This window comes from Phaethon lepturus, unplaced genomic scaffold (assembly GCF_000687285.1).
Source record: "Phaethon lepturus isolate BGI_N335 unplaced genomic scaffold, ASM68728v1 Scaffold17732, whole genome shotgun sequence".
NCBI classification, from domain to species: domain Eukaryota; kingdom Metazoa; phylum Chordata; class Aves; order Phaethontiformes; family Phaethontidae; genus Phaethon; species Phaethon lepturus.
Window position 1 is genome coordinate 62,624 of NW_010522792.1, and position 17,335 is coordinate 79,958.

The following is a 17,335-nucleotide window of genomic DNA, read 5'->3' on the forward strand; positions in this document are numbered from 1 at the left end:
ACAAAAAAATCCCAGAGCATGTAAATATCCCTTCATGAATAATTTGGCAAGGCTGAACCCCAAGAAATGTCAAGAAAATCACTGAGCCTGTTGTTACAAAGCGAGTGGCATTAGTTGTTTCTTTCAGAGGAGACAACAGAGAAAGTTTATGTTGTCCAATTGGTCTAAAATGAAAGAAAGCTCAGGAGGCAGCAAGATGTATGGGAAATTCAGTATGGGTCACTGCATGCACTGTCCTCACCTCAGCCATTTTTTCTTAAGGGAAGAACAGGAAGGAAAGCAAGGAAGTTAAGAGGTTTCACAAGGTCTTTGGAGGGGGTAAAATAGTTAAAATATTGCAAGGTTTATTAGGAACAGGCAGATAGTATCTTTATTGGATCGCCTGAGATAGCTGGAAAAGACAGAGAAGTTTTCAGGCACATAAGTCCATCTTTACATGTGAGAGAAGCATCAGTCTTAAGCATGAAATTTTAGGTAAGTCTTCAGACAACTCAGGACATTGATGGACCATCAGTATGATGCTACAACAGCTCTATTCCCTGAAGGAAGGTCCTTCCTTTTTCATTACTGTTGATGACACTTCTCATTTATGAAAGTTTTACAGCAGCAGGCATCTATATGATCCAAATGTGTAACTTCTCAAAATACATGCAGTGACATAGGGTATCTGCTTGTATATATTTATCAGTTTGAAATAATTCTGCCTGTTTTAAATGTATTTTCAATCTGAGACGTTGATATTTTAGGAGCACAAGCAATGTTTAAAATCCCATTTGAAACTAAAAAGTGTTCAGGATCTGTAGGTCAATTCTGGTCTAAATCTACTTTTCATTTGTGGAATTTCAAGAATCACTTAAATAAGAGAACCCTGCTCAGAAAAATAACACAGAAATAAAAGAGGCAAGAATCCAGTCAAAATCTTTAGTAAAAGCATGGGCATGGTTTTATCTTGCATTATAAAAACTGCAAGATATCTTTTCCCATTCTTATCTTTACAATATAACTGCAACCTACTCAATTTATCAAGGTGAAGGAATTAGAAAGACAAAGGAACTGTCAGGAAAAAAACCCTACTCTCTACTTCTGGTGTGTTCTTTTAATTCTGAATATTTTTAAACACACTTCTATCACTAAGCAGACCAGAGCAACCACATGTGGTAAACTTAATACTAAAGGGAGAAACACAGTCTTACAGGTGATAAAAGGTTTGGCATATTTTATTTACATAGAAGTGGGAAACTTCACTAGGCAATTAGCATCAACTTCCGCAGTCATAGAGTTTAGTCCTACCAATGGTGAGAAAAGGTTTGCTATTAAGCAGAAGAAATTATTAAGTATACTTCTGTAGCAATCTGCCCTGAACCATTTCCTATACTACACTTTACTTACTCATTTAGATGTTAAAATAGAGTGTATGCTTGTAACATTTGAATATGACAGCAAAATGATGGGTCTGTAGGCATGTTTCATGAACAAGCTACAATTCAAACTAATCTTGACAAATCAGTGAAATGACTTGAAGAAAGCTGGATGCAGATTAGCAAGAAGCCTGAAGTACTGTCCTCCGCCAGTAATAAATAACTGCAAAAACACAGGATAGAGAACTACTGGCAGGGCACTAGCACTGAAGCACAGGATCTGGGGATAAAAATGGATCACGACCTAACCTGATTCAAAAATGTCGTGCTGTTATAAAAGGCAAATACAATATTGGAATGTCTAAGCAGAAGAATGGTGTAGCAATATCTGAAGTATTTCTTCCAATCTCCTCAGTGCTGGAAAGGGATTAGCTGTAATACTATCCCTCTTTTGGGCACAAAATTCAATAAGAATATGGACCATGAAAGAGCCATGAAAATAGTAAAAATCTAGAAAATTTCATCTATGAAAAATATAGAACCATTGGGCTAGTTTAACCATGAGAAGTTTGAAAAGAGACTGATACTTGTATCAACCATTTAAGAAGTCACAACAGAGAAGAGAATAAATCACTTCTCTGTGTTCACTGAAGAGAGAGCTTAAAATAGTCATGAGCTTAAACAATGAGAAAGGTTTAGATTAATTTTTAACACCAGAAGCAGTGAAGCACTGGAAGAAATTGGCTGGGTAAATGTGGAATCCTTGGAGATCATCAAGAACAAGCTGGACAAATGTGTCTAGAAGAGCACAATCATGTTTACTTCTGCCCAAAAGTAGGGGAATGGACTAAATGCTTTCAAAGATTCTCCGAGATGTTCATGGAAGATTCCCATCCTAATTGACATCTACACTGCAACCTTGAAAAAGGGAGAACAGACAAGATGACTCTTTCCTTCCACATTCTGTGGTAGAGAAGCCCTAAAACTTAGGTATATATGTTATCCAAAGACTACAAAATAAGAAGTAATTCAGCAGAAGACAACTTCTTTAGGAATCCAGGCACTTGCCATGCAACAATTATTAATTTTGTTTCCGTCAGGGTGTTCTTTCTGTGGTGATCCTCATTGCCCTCTGCTACTTTCATATGACCCTCTAATCTTCCTTAGCAAAGAGATATATAATATTGGAGATTTGTCAGGGATATTGGAGAAAAATAAAGTAGAAGTGTGAGGACAGAGAATAATAAAGAAACAAAGCTGAAGAGATGTAACAGGATAGAGGGAAAGAAGATTCAAAGTCAATAGTCAGAAGAGCATTCATGTAAAGTTAAACATAAACCAAATTAAAATGAAAGTGGATGCAGTGATCTGTTCTATGAGTACATACATGTCCCAATGTCTGTACTATGATCCTGTACAAGAAATCCTGACACTTGTGTTTTCTCCCCAACTCTGTGACAACCTTTAAGTCATTTAAGACAGGAATTTTTAAAATGTTTTCATTGTCCTAAATGCTGAGAATTTTATGATCCATGGTTCCTCATGTGGGACTATAAGCCTTTTAACAGCAATAGGAGCAGATGTTAGCCATAGCTGAGTGCTGTAAAGTGTCCCACTTCTGTATTCAAGGATAATGAGAATCATAAACCCTCCATATCCCACAGCACTACTGTGGGGGAAAATTCACCATTGCTTTTGAGGTGCTCAAACACTACCCTAAAAAAAGCCCAATAAGAAATAGTAGCAAGAAAGATTAGAAAGTTGACAAAACTAAATATCTTGTAAATAAAGAACTGTAAAATTAATCAAAACCAGAACCTACTGTGAACAGATAGAAAACAACAGATAACAATTACCAACATCTTGAGCACCTGTTCTCAGTCATCCAAAGTTAATTCTACATTTAAAAAAATTGAAGCTAGCTGTTTACCATAAACCAGTTACCTACTACTGTAAATCTAGTTGCATGCTAGTTATCCTTTCCTCCTTAAACTCTTAGTGGACTATGAAATGTGCCAGCCTCTTAGGTATGGAGAAAGAAGTCCCTCAGGGAACTGTTAAGAATAGCAATGACTGTGAATAACCCCACAGATGCAATCTGAGAAAACATTTTCACATACAGAAATTGCTTTAGCTTTCACCTCTAGGATGAAAAGTCACTGCCCCAACCTCTAACTAATAAGGTCAGTTTTGGGCACCTGCAATGAAGCTGCCATTTCTGTTGGTTTAAGTGATGGGGACACCTGTCCCCCCGAGAGCTAAACTGAGAGTACAACTCACCTCATAGACATTACCAAACAGCCTGCATGTGTTAGCAACCTTGTCACTTATTCACCTGGCTTGGGTTCAAAACACTGACCTAAAAGTGAAAGGTTCCCCCCAGCCACACATTCCCAACCAATAAATTAAAAGTCCATCTTCAGTACAAGGTTATCTTTCATCATGAGTTGGGGTGTAGGAACTGTTAGAATATTCCACTCAGATGGCTTTGCAATACTAAGACTTGTAATTAATATTGTCACCACCTTGCTAAGCAGTGACAAAGGTTAGGGTTTTGAAAGTCAGCTTTCTCTTGGATGTGAATGACCATTTTTGCAGTCGGTTCATTCATATTATATGCACAAATCCTTGAAAACAGATGGTCACAAGCAGCATCCAGGCAATACTCTTTGAGAACCCTTTGTCCAAATGGCAATGTCTGGTATAATTCTGGACAGCTGTCCAGCAGCCCTGTATAATTCATTCTAGAATGAATGGATAGAGTGGCTAGATGGAGTAATGGGGAGCAATCCCTTGCTGTTTGCAATGATCTTACCTCTCCATCTTCCCTCCTAGTTCAATAACAATATGCATGATATAATTTACAGTTACCCTTCTGATGACTCTACTCTTTTTGCCTTTTATGTAAAACAACAGGTATGTTAATACCTGTTATAACAGAATTTGTACCTCTGAATTTTTTTTATTACATACCATTATTCAACGCATTAAAATACTCAAGGTACAAGATTAGCACTACAGAATGGTAAACATATGGTATAATCTGTGAAGTAAAGTTCTCAATCACTAACAAATTTCCAAGTTATAATAGCCCCCATATAAAATTGCTTTCTCTAGTGAGAGTGGAAAGCCAGACAGTAAAGACTCAACATTGGAGTCCTCTTCCACAGATTTTCATACAACTTCTATCAAGTAGTCAAACCTCTTTACACATCTGTCCAAAATCTTTACCGCACAATAGAGGTGAAAAGTAAATATGCCCCATGGACTGAGAGTTCTAAATGTAGAATTAGAAGAGCTCTGTTCTGCTTTAAAATTGAGTGATTGTGCAGTATTTTACAGCCTCATGTACGTTTTGCAAATTTAAAATGCTGTAGCAAGTGAAAGAACTTTTACTTTCACAAGCCTCAAAAAACAAGTATTGGTGAAAAAAGTATCTGTGAGTCAAGCATATTCAGAACACAGTTCTTAAATGGGAGTAAAACTTTAAAAACAAAACAAAAAATGAACAAAAAATGGACTAATGGAACAATACAAATGCAATGTTTTGAATAATCTATTTTTAGTCAATGGCTTTTGTTTCATTTTATTTTCAGATGTTGATTTTGTATTTCCCTTGATGGAAAAGTTTATGGACGTGTTATTTCTTTCAAAAGGCCATATTGTTTCTGGCATTTAAAAATTTAACAATTAACAGGTCATCATAGATTTATTTTTTTACGTGCAACACTGTCAAATTTTGCCCTTTAAAATGTCTCCTACTGAAATCTGCAGAAATAGAGAAGCATCACCCACAGGACCTGTGCCTTTTTGATAGAGACAGAGTACTCCCACACAGCATGACTGGGAGTCTACAGCATCCAGACTGAACCTCTGAGGACTGCCAACTATTTGCATGGCACAACAGTGTTTTCCTCTAATAGGGTAACCTAACTTTAGAGCATACTAACCAAATATTCTCTGCTGCAATATACTGCACTTTGCAGAGCTTGAATTTACACTAATAAAACAAGTAATTCCAACACTGCAACCTGAAGTAGTATGGCTACAGTAACTAATATCTTATACAGCATTCCTGATCACTTTACACCACAAAACTTTAAAGCCCGTATCTACATATAAATCAGTTCACGCCCAGTTGTCAGAGCATTAAAATAAATTTGCCACTATACTGCACAAAGTTGAGTGCAGCAAAGAAATGTTGTATACATTTTTATAAAAGCTTTAATGGACTCTAGCACCCAGGTAATAAAGACTGCATCATGGCGTTTATATAAAAATATATATTCATAACTCATCAAGTGCTGTCCAAAAGATCCCTCTCTCCAACCAATCAGATAGGACACTAGGGACCTAAACAGAGAGCTTGCAGAGCATGAAGTGTGTAACTTCTGTTAGAAACTCCAATGTACTGATGCATGCTCTCTCTCATGCACCCTCTTTTGCTCTCTACAAGTTTTTAGATGCACATCTTGGGTGAACAAAATCAAGACAACTCCTGGTACTTTTGAAGGCATACTCAATTAATGGAACAGTGAGCTATTTGCATTCTCGTACTTTCCGGATCACTTTTAAGCAAAGTGATATTTGGGAGGTCTCACTGTAAGCACTACTTAGACAAAGAGCAGTATCTAAGGCACACTTTTTGGATCTAACTACCAAAAAACTAAGAAACACAAGGATAGAAAAAGGTATTTAGCATGTCGTGGGGCCAAAATATCCAATGAAAAATTGAACTGTTACAGGGTCAAAAGAAATTCACTCATTTCTACATGGCTCAGGAGGAGTTAATTCTGGAGCACCACCTTCCATGCTTAGCATTTCTACTTCACAAGAGTATCAATAAACTAGAAGGCACCTTCAGAAAAGGATTCACAGTAAAAATGCCAACAGGTTTGAAGGGAACTGTTTCAGCAGCAATAAAAGGTTTGAAACCAGACATATTCTGGTTTTTCTCTCCCTCTATATTCTTTTCCAACTGGCCACTTCTTCGCTATTACAGAACAAAAGCATAATCTCTGTTACATTTGCCTCTCCCTGTGGAGAGTGAAAAACAAAGTTTAGGTAATCCAGAAAGGATCTCGAATACTGTGGCGGATCTGCAAGGGACAAATCTGCAGATGTGCTTTAAAGGTAAAGTCTATGCCCTTTATACTGCCTGGGGCTTTCTCTCAAGTATATTAAGCAAGAAACATGCATTACCACTACCCTGTTAGTGCCAAATGAACCTTCTTATCGTGAGATCATATCTCCTATTCTCCTTTCCAGTCTCGGATCCTTCTTCCACCACCTGGTTTCCCAAGAAAAAAACTGATCTATAGATAGATCAATAGATCTGATATATAGATATTCAATAGATCCTGAACTATCACAGATAGTGCTGGCTAACATTTGTGTTTCAGCAGATACATATTTAAATGGTCAAATACTATTTAGGGCAAGATGAAAGAAACATTCACACATTATAGTATGAAAGGAACTAAAGGTATACCCTCTGGAAATAGAAGGATTAATTAAAGTAGGCTAATCCAGGATTTAGTTGACTGGATTTCCAAATGTCTTTCCCTTGCTTTCTCTGTTGATTTTCTTCACCATGCTCTCTTTATTCACTAATTATATACTACATTGCCAGATGAGTATGGAAATCCATTATAAATTGGTCAATACAGTCAATCAGAGTGCGATAAAAGTATGTCCCTATCCAATTTATCAACACTCTTTAACACACTTCCATAATGAGAAAAGCATGTCTTCTGATTGATAAAGCTGAAAGAGATTTTGAAAACTTTTTTGATTCCACACGCACCAACACACACATCTTTAAGTCCCTGACACCAATAAATGGTGGGAAAAGTATGTCAATAGTCAGACCCCAAGATATTTACACAGTAAATGTTGTCTTTGTACTCTGTTGTGTAGTACATTTGAAGATCACCAAATCTAGTTTCACTTGTAATCTAAACTAAGGTTTCAGTTGAGATTATTATAAAGAAAGGTAAACCTCATGCATTAATTCCCAATTATGCAACAAAAAGCTCCTCTGTAGTATATATGCCAGGTTACTCAATGCAGTATTTCTCAGTATGCAAAGCATATAATCCGTGCATGTTCACTTCTTTACTACTGTAACTAATGATTAAAAAGAAAATGAAATTCTTATCTCGTGTTTGTTTTAAGAATCTGGTGTTTTAAGAATTCGGTAATTTCTGCTATTAAAGAGACTACTTAAGCATGTTGGATTGATTTTTTTAAGCTCTAATTTTTTTTATGAGGCATTATCTATAGGCTAACATTTTCTAAAACATTTAAAATATCCTGTAAGCCAGCAGACTTTCAGAAAAATTCCAGAGTTCCTAAATAATTTTTGGTGAGACTCAGTTTCCTAAATTACTGAGCTTTTTTTAAAAACAGAATATAAAGCAAAACATTACTCAGGATCTTTAGATGGCTTGATTATATATGAATACGAAATTTTACTAAGTAACCTGCACTTAGCTAAGAATAGATGAGTAAACAATAAACAATGATGGCTGCAACTGCTGAAAGCATAAACATCTGCGTTTATAGACAGTACAGTGTTCGTGATAAGCAAACTGCTCTACCAAACACACAGTTCTTTGTTTATAGCATATCTATTCTTAACAGAAGCCGTGTTGGGACCTGTGCTTGGTCATGGAAATGAAGGCCATAAACAAAAGGAAAGCAAGAAAACTTCAGCCTCATGTATGGTGTTTTGTTTGTCTTTTAATATTAATGCCAGATAGATAAGTGCATTATACAAAATATATACATGCACAGATATAGCTGCTTGTGGGGCTGCACTGCGAACTACATTACTGAAATGACTTAGGATTAAAAAATGGTAAGAACAGGAAGGGTTGCTTCAAATTATTTCAATGATCTGGTATATAGCAGAACATCATTGTACCAGCAAATGAAGGGGACTGGAAGATTATGGATAGGAGTAGAGTCAAAGGTGGTCAGCTGCTCTGCCGAAGAAAATGCATAGTAGAACTACACACCAGGGTACAGCTGGAGACAAACTCAGACCACAGAGGTTTTCCATAGCCTGAAGAAACTCCTCTAGATTAAACAATACCCCAGAGCTACACAATCATTTATGTATTTTTTTAATTTTTATTTAGTGCAGCTGGGTACCAGTTTTTCTTGATATTAAAGAGTGCAATGTCCTAAGTCTTGCAGCAGTGAAAAGCTACACTGGTGCCAAGATTAAACATAAAATGGAGTAGAAAAAAAAAAAAATCACTTAATGCTAGATGGTTGAGTCTTTCTTTGAGTGCCAAAATAGCAGGCTGATTTTCAGAGGTGCAAAACAGAGAGAAGTTCCTCCCGACGTCAGTGGAAATGCCCGGGTGTTCAACACCTATAAAAAATATGATCGTTTCCTTAGACGCTTAAGGAATAATCACAGACGCTAATTTTAGACTAGGGTAGTCACTTTCTGCAGACTCCTGCTATGGTAGTGGGGGTGAGCAAGGCTTTTCTAGGGGACAGTTCAGAGTAGAAGCCACATACTCTAAATTAGGTTCTGCTAGTTATCAAAGTAATGGATGGCTGGGCTAATTTTGCTTACAGGTTTTTGAAGAAAAATAAGAACAAGCATCAGATTTCAAGTTGAAGGGATTCTGGCAGTTAAGAGCAGTTGGGAGGGAGCATTTGAATTAAATGGAAAAATCTTACTCATCACAAGTACAGTAAACACTTAGCACTTTCACCTGTAAAGCCAGCACATAGGTATTACAACCACTGTTTTGGAGCTGAAGACATGGACAAAGTGATAGTCCTTATAACTCAAAAGCAGGGAAAACTGGGACCAGACATAGGAGCAGCAGTGCCCATTCTTGGACTTAGGACATAAATGCAGGACTAATTTTCTCATCTATGTGCACACATGGAAATTTAAGGTCCAACTATAGAAACTATCTAAACTTAGCCAGACAACTCTCAGCTTCTGCTTCCATCTGGACAGGCCTTTTAAAGAATTAAGCGTATTTCTACAAGCTACCATTTCAAGTGGGACACCTTCCTAAAAAGAGAACACTGCATTTCAAAGTCTTCTACCTCTGTCTCTGCAGATGCTCTGTTCCTGCAGAGCAGTAACACTCGCCCTGTAATCCTTTCACACCAATAGTTTGAGGATTACTACGACCATGTTATCTTGATCTGCATTGAAGAGTTACTTTTACTGCCAGCAGGAAAAGCTACTACAGAATATGTACAGAAACAGTCACAGATGGTGATCATAACATTGTGTTTGCTGGTAAAATGATGTGGAAAGAGGTAATTTCTATCTTTAAATACATGCCCAATTTTATCAGGTAGAAAAAGAGCACTCTATAGCACCTGTGTAGTTATGGTCAGCTTTATGCATCAAGTCTCTCACCATAAGGCATACTTAACACTACCAAATCCAGTGATATTATAACAACAAATGTCACACGCCCTTTTCACAGCATTTCATGAAATGATGTTCTTCAAACACTGAAGACTTGAAAATCACCCCAAACTACTAGGAATGAAATCTAATTTAGGAGGAAATGGAATTCTCAATGTGAATACGTTCTCCTTCTGGCATCAGCTCAGAGTAAAGAATGCATAGCCATAACTCAGAGTCAGCAACTTTTCACTGCTCACAGTAGAGGAGTAACATCAGTTACACTTTGTTCATCTCAACAATTAGGGCTTGGAAGAAATTATGCTTGGCAGTAAAGCCATCCAAAAGAACTCAACTTTGCCAACTGTGTACGCACTTTTATATTTGTTTGCTTGCAAGGATATAAAATCACACATAGGAGGGACGTCTTCTGACTTGGGACAAAGCTAAGCAGCACAAATTCCCATCTAATTCTATGCCACTGACGTGCTTCTTCCTGCATCATGCCCACCTGCATTCCAGATACAAATACAATGCATTCTTCTGTAAGCAGGCTCTGCAGTACCACTTCTAAAATACTACCAATATCTATATTGTATTCACCATTGACAACTAAAGAAAATCCTAATGCTTGGTCCCACTGAAATTAATTCACTAGAACTCTACAGTGCAATACAGAAATTACTACCTAAACTAAACATCATTAAATGTATCAGAATTTATGCAACAGTGATTAAATTTATGTTAGGCATTTGGCATCCGATTTTTCCATCATAATGATGAAATCCCTTCTGTCTTACTTATAAGACGATGGAAGAGCTTTGTGGAAGATTTTGAACTGCGTTACCCCATAGGCAAAAAGCAGTCAAAGTTCAGCTTGCAGAGTTGTGTTAGTTTGATTTGGAAATTGGTGACATCATCATGATATTTCCTTACTAGGATTCATTAGTTTACAGAATATACCTGAGCCCTGCTTTTGCTTGCACAGGTTTACAAACTGTATGAGCGTGGATTCCCTATTTACTGCAGTCTCAGGGCTGAAGACCCTCAGTGCTCTTCCAAGCAAACACCTCCCATGCCTCTCTCCAGCTCTCCAGTGAGAGACCTCCAGTGGCAGACCTCCCACCCGCAAGAGATGACAGCAAAGTCCACCACTTAACACACAGCTTTCCTCTAGCTCTTAAGCACCTTGGTTGCAGCTTATGGAAACCCACTTAGATCCATACTTTCTTCCAATCCTTATTGTCTTACTAATTGGATCAGTGTATCTGCAGACATTTTACTACACAAATTTCAGGGGAGGCTGTGGTGTGTATCTGTGAGTGCAGGTGGGAGGTAGCATTTCCTTCCCATTATGAAATGGTTCTTATAATTTCTTTTCATAACCATACAGTTCTGTTGCTGGCAGATATTTGGGGGTGAGTGGCAATTAACAACTGAATTGGGACTGTAAGAATTACCCATTTTACAACACTAACAAAAGCATACAGAACCTGTAAAGGGTCAACATTGAGAGGGCCATTTGAGTTGAAATAGAAAATATAGTATTGAGTAACATATTGATTTCTCGCACTTAATATTGATAAAGAAAACCTTCCCATTTGAAAAAAATACCTCCATAAACATTTCTAGTTAGGAGAATTTCATAATAGCTTTCCTTGAGTTTTCCTTCATATACTGTCACCACAGTATTCAGGGCCCTCTTTAGCTGCACACCTTATTGACAGCTTCCAAGACAGAATATGAAGCACACTGACAAAATATGATCGTTCCACTATCCTTTCAGCATGCTCCTCTCAAGCACCATTCCATGCAAGTAACATCAGCAAGAGGAATTTAACATGTTACTATTTTAACAAGCACTAATCTCCAAGAGGCCAATCGTACAGAAAAAGCCATAAACACATCCCATATTTCTATACAGAGTCCCTCTACCATCATGCCAACTCTTCATAGAACTAGAGAAACTGCAACTCCATGTCCTTCTGTTGAATCAGTGTATAATATTTAGGACAGTTATAGTATATGCTGAAAAATCAAGACGTGCTGTGGCAGAAAAAAAATGAAGTCCATCCATTGACTACCAAGTTCTGAGCCAGACCCTGTATGGGACAACTTACCACTGAGAAGGTCACTTAAAGAGCACCCAGGACATAAAAGGAAGCAAGAGATGGTTTATGTGTGTGTTCTTAACACCAGAGGTTTTGGCATATACTGTTTGAAAAGAAAATTCTTGATGCACCTGGAGGAGAAACATTTGGCCTTGGAGTGCTGAAACTTCATGTTACCATAAAGCATGCTCTCCATCTATAGTGGCATATATCATGTGGCAAGACATTGTTCTTCTACAGAAGACAGTCACAGTACTGGCTGAACACTAGAAAAAAAGAAGACTAAAAAGTGCAATTGTTTGCTTTTCTAACTATTAGTAGTAATAGAAAATCCTGCTTTTCAACCTTTCAAGATAAGAATTCCCAAGACACCTATGGTAAGGGAGGCAGAGAATTGCAGTGTAGGACTCAGTATAGAACATTATTTTTCCAGTGACTGTCACTCTGCTTTCAACTCCAGAGGAGTGGTTCTAAAGTACTGAATTGTGCTGGTGGCATCCAGCCTCTCCGGCCAACATTCTTCTGCCTTGCATTTCTTTTTCATTCATTCAGGTTTGGTTATTTTGCTCCTTTTCCTGGCTGAAGAATGAAGCTGCTTCCTTCCACGACTTCATCTGTCTTCTAACTCACCAGTAGACTTCTTCCAGGAAGAGGTTTCTGATAAGAAATCAATTTAGATTCCATCCATAGAAGACCACACAAACTTCAGAGGGAATCTGGGACACTGACTGTAACTCTATTTATAGACACTGAAGTCAGACTGAACACAAGGTCACTTTCTTGTCCAGGTTGCAATGAACCTCTGAGATCTGCTGGACTTAAAGAAGTTGCAACAACACTAGAAAAAGAAGGATATTGTCCGTAATTCATAGTCCTGGTAGCTTCTTCCAAATAATTTGCCATACATGTGGCTTCCAAATGCATTTTTTTTATTTGCAAGGACAACAGGACTAGTATTACTAGCCAAAGGAGGTAATGCAGATAAATCCTTATAGGTCACACTGAAATGTAATCTGATATGTACTGCTGAAGAATGGAAAGACACAGCTTCTTTCCTATAGAACATTTTCCAAAGTCCTCACTCACGCACAACATTCAGTGACTGTGATCAAGAAGATTTGCATTCACAGAGCGCAATATCAACGTAAATAAATATTCTGAGTCTTCTTGTTTATTCTATACCAGTGTAAAAAAAAAAAAAAAAAGGTCAGAGATTGCATTGACACCTACATTAAAAAAACCCTTCCGCATTAACAAAGCGATGGCATCAGGGCCATACAGCAAGCTAGAAGAAGATCATTTACTTATAATAATATCAGTAAGGCAAGGAGTACGTGTCCAGTTCTTTCCTTACACGTGCTAGTGCAGCAGCGTCAGAGACACATCTGAATGACTGGAGAGAAGACATGTATGAAATATGTGGAGCCAGTTTAGTGCTTCACAGTACAATATAACTGTCCTGAAAAAGGGATCATACCTGCTTCACAATCTTCAGATCTTCTCTCTATCCTGAAGGTTTAACACTTCCTTGGAAAGCTAATAAACCACATTTCATGTCAAAGTTTAAAAAAGCACACTCCTAGAATAAAGTACTTATAGCAAAAGTCACAAATAAGAAAAAACACTGTTTAACATACAGCTCACTAAGTAGTGTTGGCAGTTCAAACATGCTGCAAACAATACGTTTGCATTTTGAGTAGCATTGTTGTTGTTGGTTTCCTAAGGTATGGGACACTGCATTTCCTTTTAGTTATGTTGAGATACAGGCTAGTGAAAACTAAAAGGTTTGTGGAGTTTGTTGAACTTTTTTGGGAAACTTCAGAAATAAATTTATCACTGAGAGAAGAGATACCAGGTTTTGAAGTCCTCTGCTATGAGCTACTATGATTTTTACATCCACTCCAGTCCAGCAAGGTAGGGACTGAAAGACAGCTAATTACTGGTCTGACATACCGTAGAACCAACCACTTCTATCAGCTGTTACAAATATCACTGCTGTCCTCTTTTTACCAGTGGGAAACTCAAGATCTGAGGTAAGCTGATCTTGCCAAAGGTTACAGAACAGAGTGTACAAGAGAATCCCACCCCCCTGGCCAGACTTTTTGATTGCCAATACTTTTTGACTTCTGTGTAGTACTGAAGAAACAAGGGGCCACTTTCATAGGTCTTTCAACTGCTGTTTAAGTACACATGGCCAGTGGAAGTGTGCTGGGTCAAGCTCCAGATTTCAAAAGTTTCCAATCTCATGGTTCCCATCTACCTGTTCAAAAGACACCAAGGCCTGTAGTTCTCTAGTTCCTGTTGATGACCACCTGTCCATCCAAGAAAAAAATTTTTTTTGTTATTTAGTCTTTCTTTAAAGTCACTGCCTAAAATTTCCAACCATATGATCCTGTTTAAGTTTTTACCAATAGTGTCTACTGCAGCAAATGGTCAAACTGTTGTATTTTCTTGATTTCTTGATTTGACACAGGCTAAATGTGACCCTATCCAAAGCATTTAAATTTGATGTTCACATTCAGAGAGACAAAGCTGAGCTCGGAGAAAGTCAGCCTCCTTTCCTATGGTGTACTTCATATGTATTCTGACATCTGCAACCACCAAGGAACCTGGACTACAGCAGACCATAATACTCTATGAACCATGGTTATAATTAGGCGTCACATCCACTGTAATCCTGTGGACGTCATCATGTGTTACCAGCATCTGTTGACAGATCTCATACCAGGCATATCACTGAAATGGCAAGTCTGGAGAGGGCAGCCCACAATAGAAACAATGGCATTTATTTTTGGTTTGTTCCAAGACTGTCTAATAGAAAATATATGCTGCCAACTGTCAGGGCTCCACTGAGATCACTTTTCAATATTATATTACTAGTTTGAACAAAGATCTGTGCCCATGTATCTGCAATCTTCTCCTAATAAATAAGGAAATAAAGATAGCACTTTGTGCAACTGTCTTAGCACCAATTAGAAAAAGATAAGAAGCCTTGAAATTTTATGAAGTTTGTCAGGCCTTTTATCATGAGAGGACTTATTTTTCATGTAATAATAAATTCAGACTCCTTTCCAAGACAAAGAATGAGGATCCCCTCTCCAAAATTTTATTTAAATATGGTATCACATTAATATTAAAAATAAGCCCTGGGAACTGGCAACATAAAGTAGCAAAGCCACAATCTCTCTACTCTATGGAAGTAAAGCAGAGCCTGCTTTAATTTTTCAATGTGGAAACCTGACTTTCTGCAGAAGTGCTGTCTGTTTGGAGGAATGGAAACAAAAAATTTGCTACAGGGTCTTATACTAACTACTCCCTACTCTTCTGTAATAGTCAACAGATTTACTGCAAATGTAAGAAAGCCTACAGAATTCAAATTCTCTTTCTTTTTTATCATTACCTGCATTGTAGGAAAACTGCATTAGAGTGCTGACTATTCAGTAACCTGTCCATTATTTCTTTATTTTGAAAAAAACATTGGCTGAAATGCTAGACAATTGAATCTCAATCAGATGTAACCACGACCTGTTATGGCTGAGCAGTTTCAAATCATTAAAGCACTTAAGCACTAAAATAATTCCCATTCTCATTATAAAACATAAAAGAACTGTTCACCATCTAAAGTGTGTCAAATTAAAACAAACTATGAGTACAGCCTAATAGTTGGTTAGGAGTTGCAGCAGCTGGTAGATCAAGAAAAGTGAACTTTCACCTAGCCCAGAACTTCCCCCACTATACTCATACAGCAGGATCTGAACAGGTTTGAATGTAGGAAAATTAATAAAAACAAAGAAGGAGGAAGGTTATAAGTAAAACCTGAGAGGAGAACATTGGCTCAACCGATTTTGATGGAAAAGCAAACCCGTTGGCTCCAACAATTCTAACAGCTCTTACTTTTATAGCTATATGTTTATAGTATAGCTTTTATAGAAGCTGTGACTGTAACAGTGGGCCAGACTGTCATCAGATATAAGTTGGCAACTTCTCCTTAAGTTCTTGAAGTGAGCTGCTCACCTATAGCAAAAAGCATATTCAACCTTATTGTCTAGAGTGCTGTTTCTCTCTCTCCCTCTCCCCACCCTTTTTTTTTTTTCATTCTTGTAACCAGCAGATAACCTTTTAATCCCAGATCTCAGCTGCGACTTCAACATCACCTTTTACATTAGGAAGTAACAAATCCTTTACAACATTTCAAGTCTCTCTTTTCCATATGCTGCTTAAAACTCAGTGTTCTGGAATTATATATTGCAAATATTACTAAAGTACCAAACCATTGACAAGACTGCTGATAGGATTATAACCTCTGCCTATGTTCAGAAACTGCACGGGCAGTACTTGCCAGCATAATAGTTTTCTTACACCTGAAAGGCAAGCAGCATTTCCTGTACAATGGTGTATTCCAAGGAGTTTACAGACTTGTTTTTTCCCAGACAGTAAATTGGCATGTGGGAACATAATAATGAAATGCAGTTTTCCAAACCTAGCCTGGATATATTTCCAGGCAATATTTTCCTTGTCAGATCATTCAGTAAGAATTAAGACTAAATTCTACTAAGAGCTGACTTGCAGGATCAAAATTTCAGAGTCTGCTCTCAGAAATATTGCAAACGTTTTTTGCACACCAATTTTGAACCATCTCATTCATCTCCCTGTTTATAATTGCAATTTACTGATTTTGAAAAGCAATCAGGCACACACATCAGTTCAGCCTGCTTTCCAAAAGGAAGATCCAGGAAGTGAAGTTAAAAATTACTGAAATCTCTATCAACAATTAATACATAGAGACACTGACAGTGTATTTCCAGTGCAATATAAAAAGAAACTCCTGACTCTCATAAATTAGTTTCATCTTACATAGATCCAAAAAGTGAATGCTTTATCCTCAAAATATGGCATAGCTAATATATCTAATACATATGCTTTATATGATAAAAAGATATTCCCTCACAAAATTAGAACCCCTCACAGCACAGCCCTAGTAATTCCAGATGCAGCACGGCAATAAGAGAGGACATCATTCCACACAGAAGCACATATACAAACACACATGACTTTATTTCCAGACCTTCCTTTGCTGTTTCTCCCATGCTGGGTCCAGGAGCAGGTCCCTGTCCCATTCTTCTTCTTGGGTCATGTACTCATCTTCTTCATAGTTGTAGGTGTACTGCATATTTGTTTCTATCTGGTTCATGCTATTCATGCTACCCAGGGACCAGCTTCAGCTGCTGTGGCTTCTAGTACTTTTAAATATATGTATATTTTTAAGATTAGTTTATTTGCTGATGGGTTGTAGGTAGCAGTGTCTTGTTTCTTTCTTTTTGTGCAAGGTGACAGGGAGTGAATATTGACGAGTCTTGCTGAGAGCAGAGGCTGAAACTGCCAGGTGGGTGGGTGCTGACCTGTGGTGATCTTCTTTCCCTCTCTCTCCTGCCCTCCTTCCCTTTCCCCCCACTCTCTCTCTCTCTTCTGCT

General features: G+C 37.7%; 1 protein-coding gene across 5 annotated transcripts in view; it reads right to left on the bottom strand.

Annotated features, from left to right (window-relative positions):
• LOC104614887 (alpha-actinin-2) overlaps positions 1–17,335 on the bottom strand; it is a 67,018-nt gene extending 49,683 nt beyond the window's left edge. For 3 of the 5 annotated variants that reach the window (XM_010281937.1, XM_010281936.1, XM_010281933.1), the window contains exon 1: positions 16,930–17,034. In XM_010281937.1, the coding sequence (XP_010280239.1) occupies positions 16,930–17,034 (105 nt within the window). Of the gene's footprint in view, positions 1–16,929 lie in introns of all 5 variants that reach the window. The other 2 variants (XM_010281934.1, XM_010281935.1) reach the window with 2 other exon arrangements.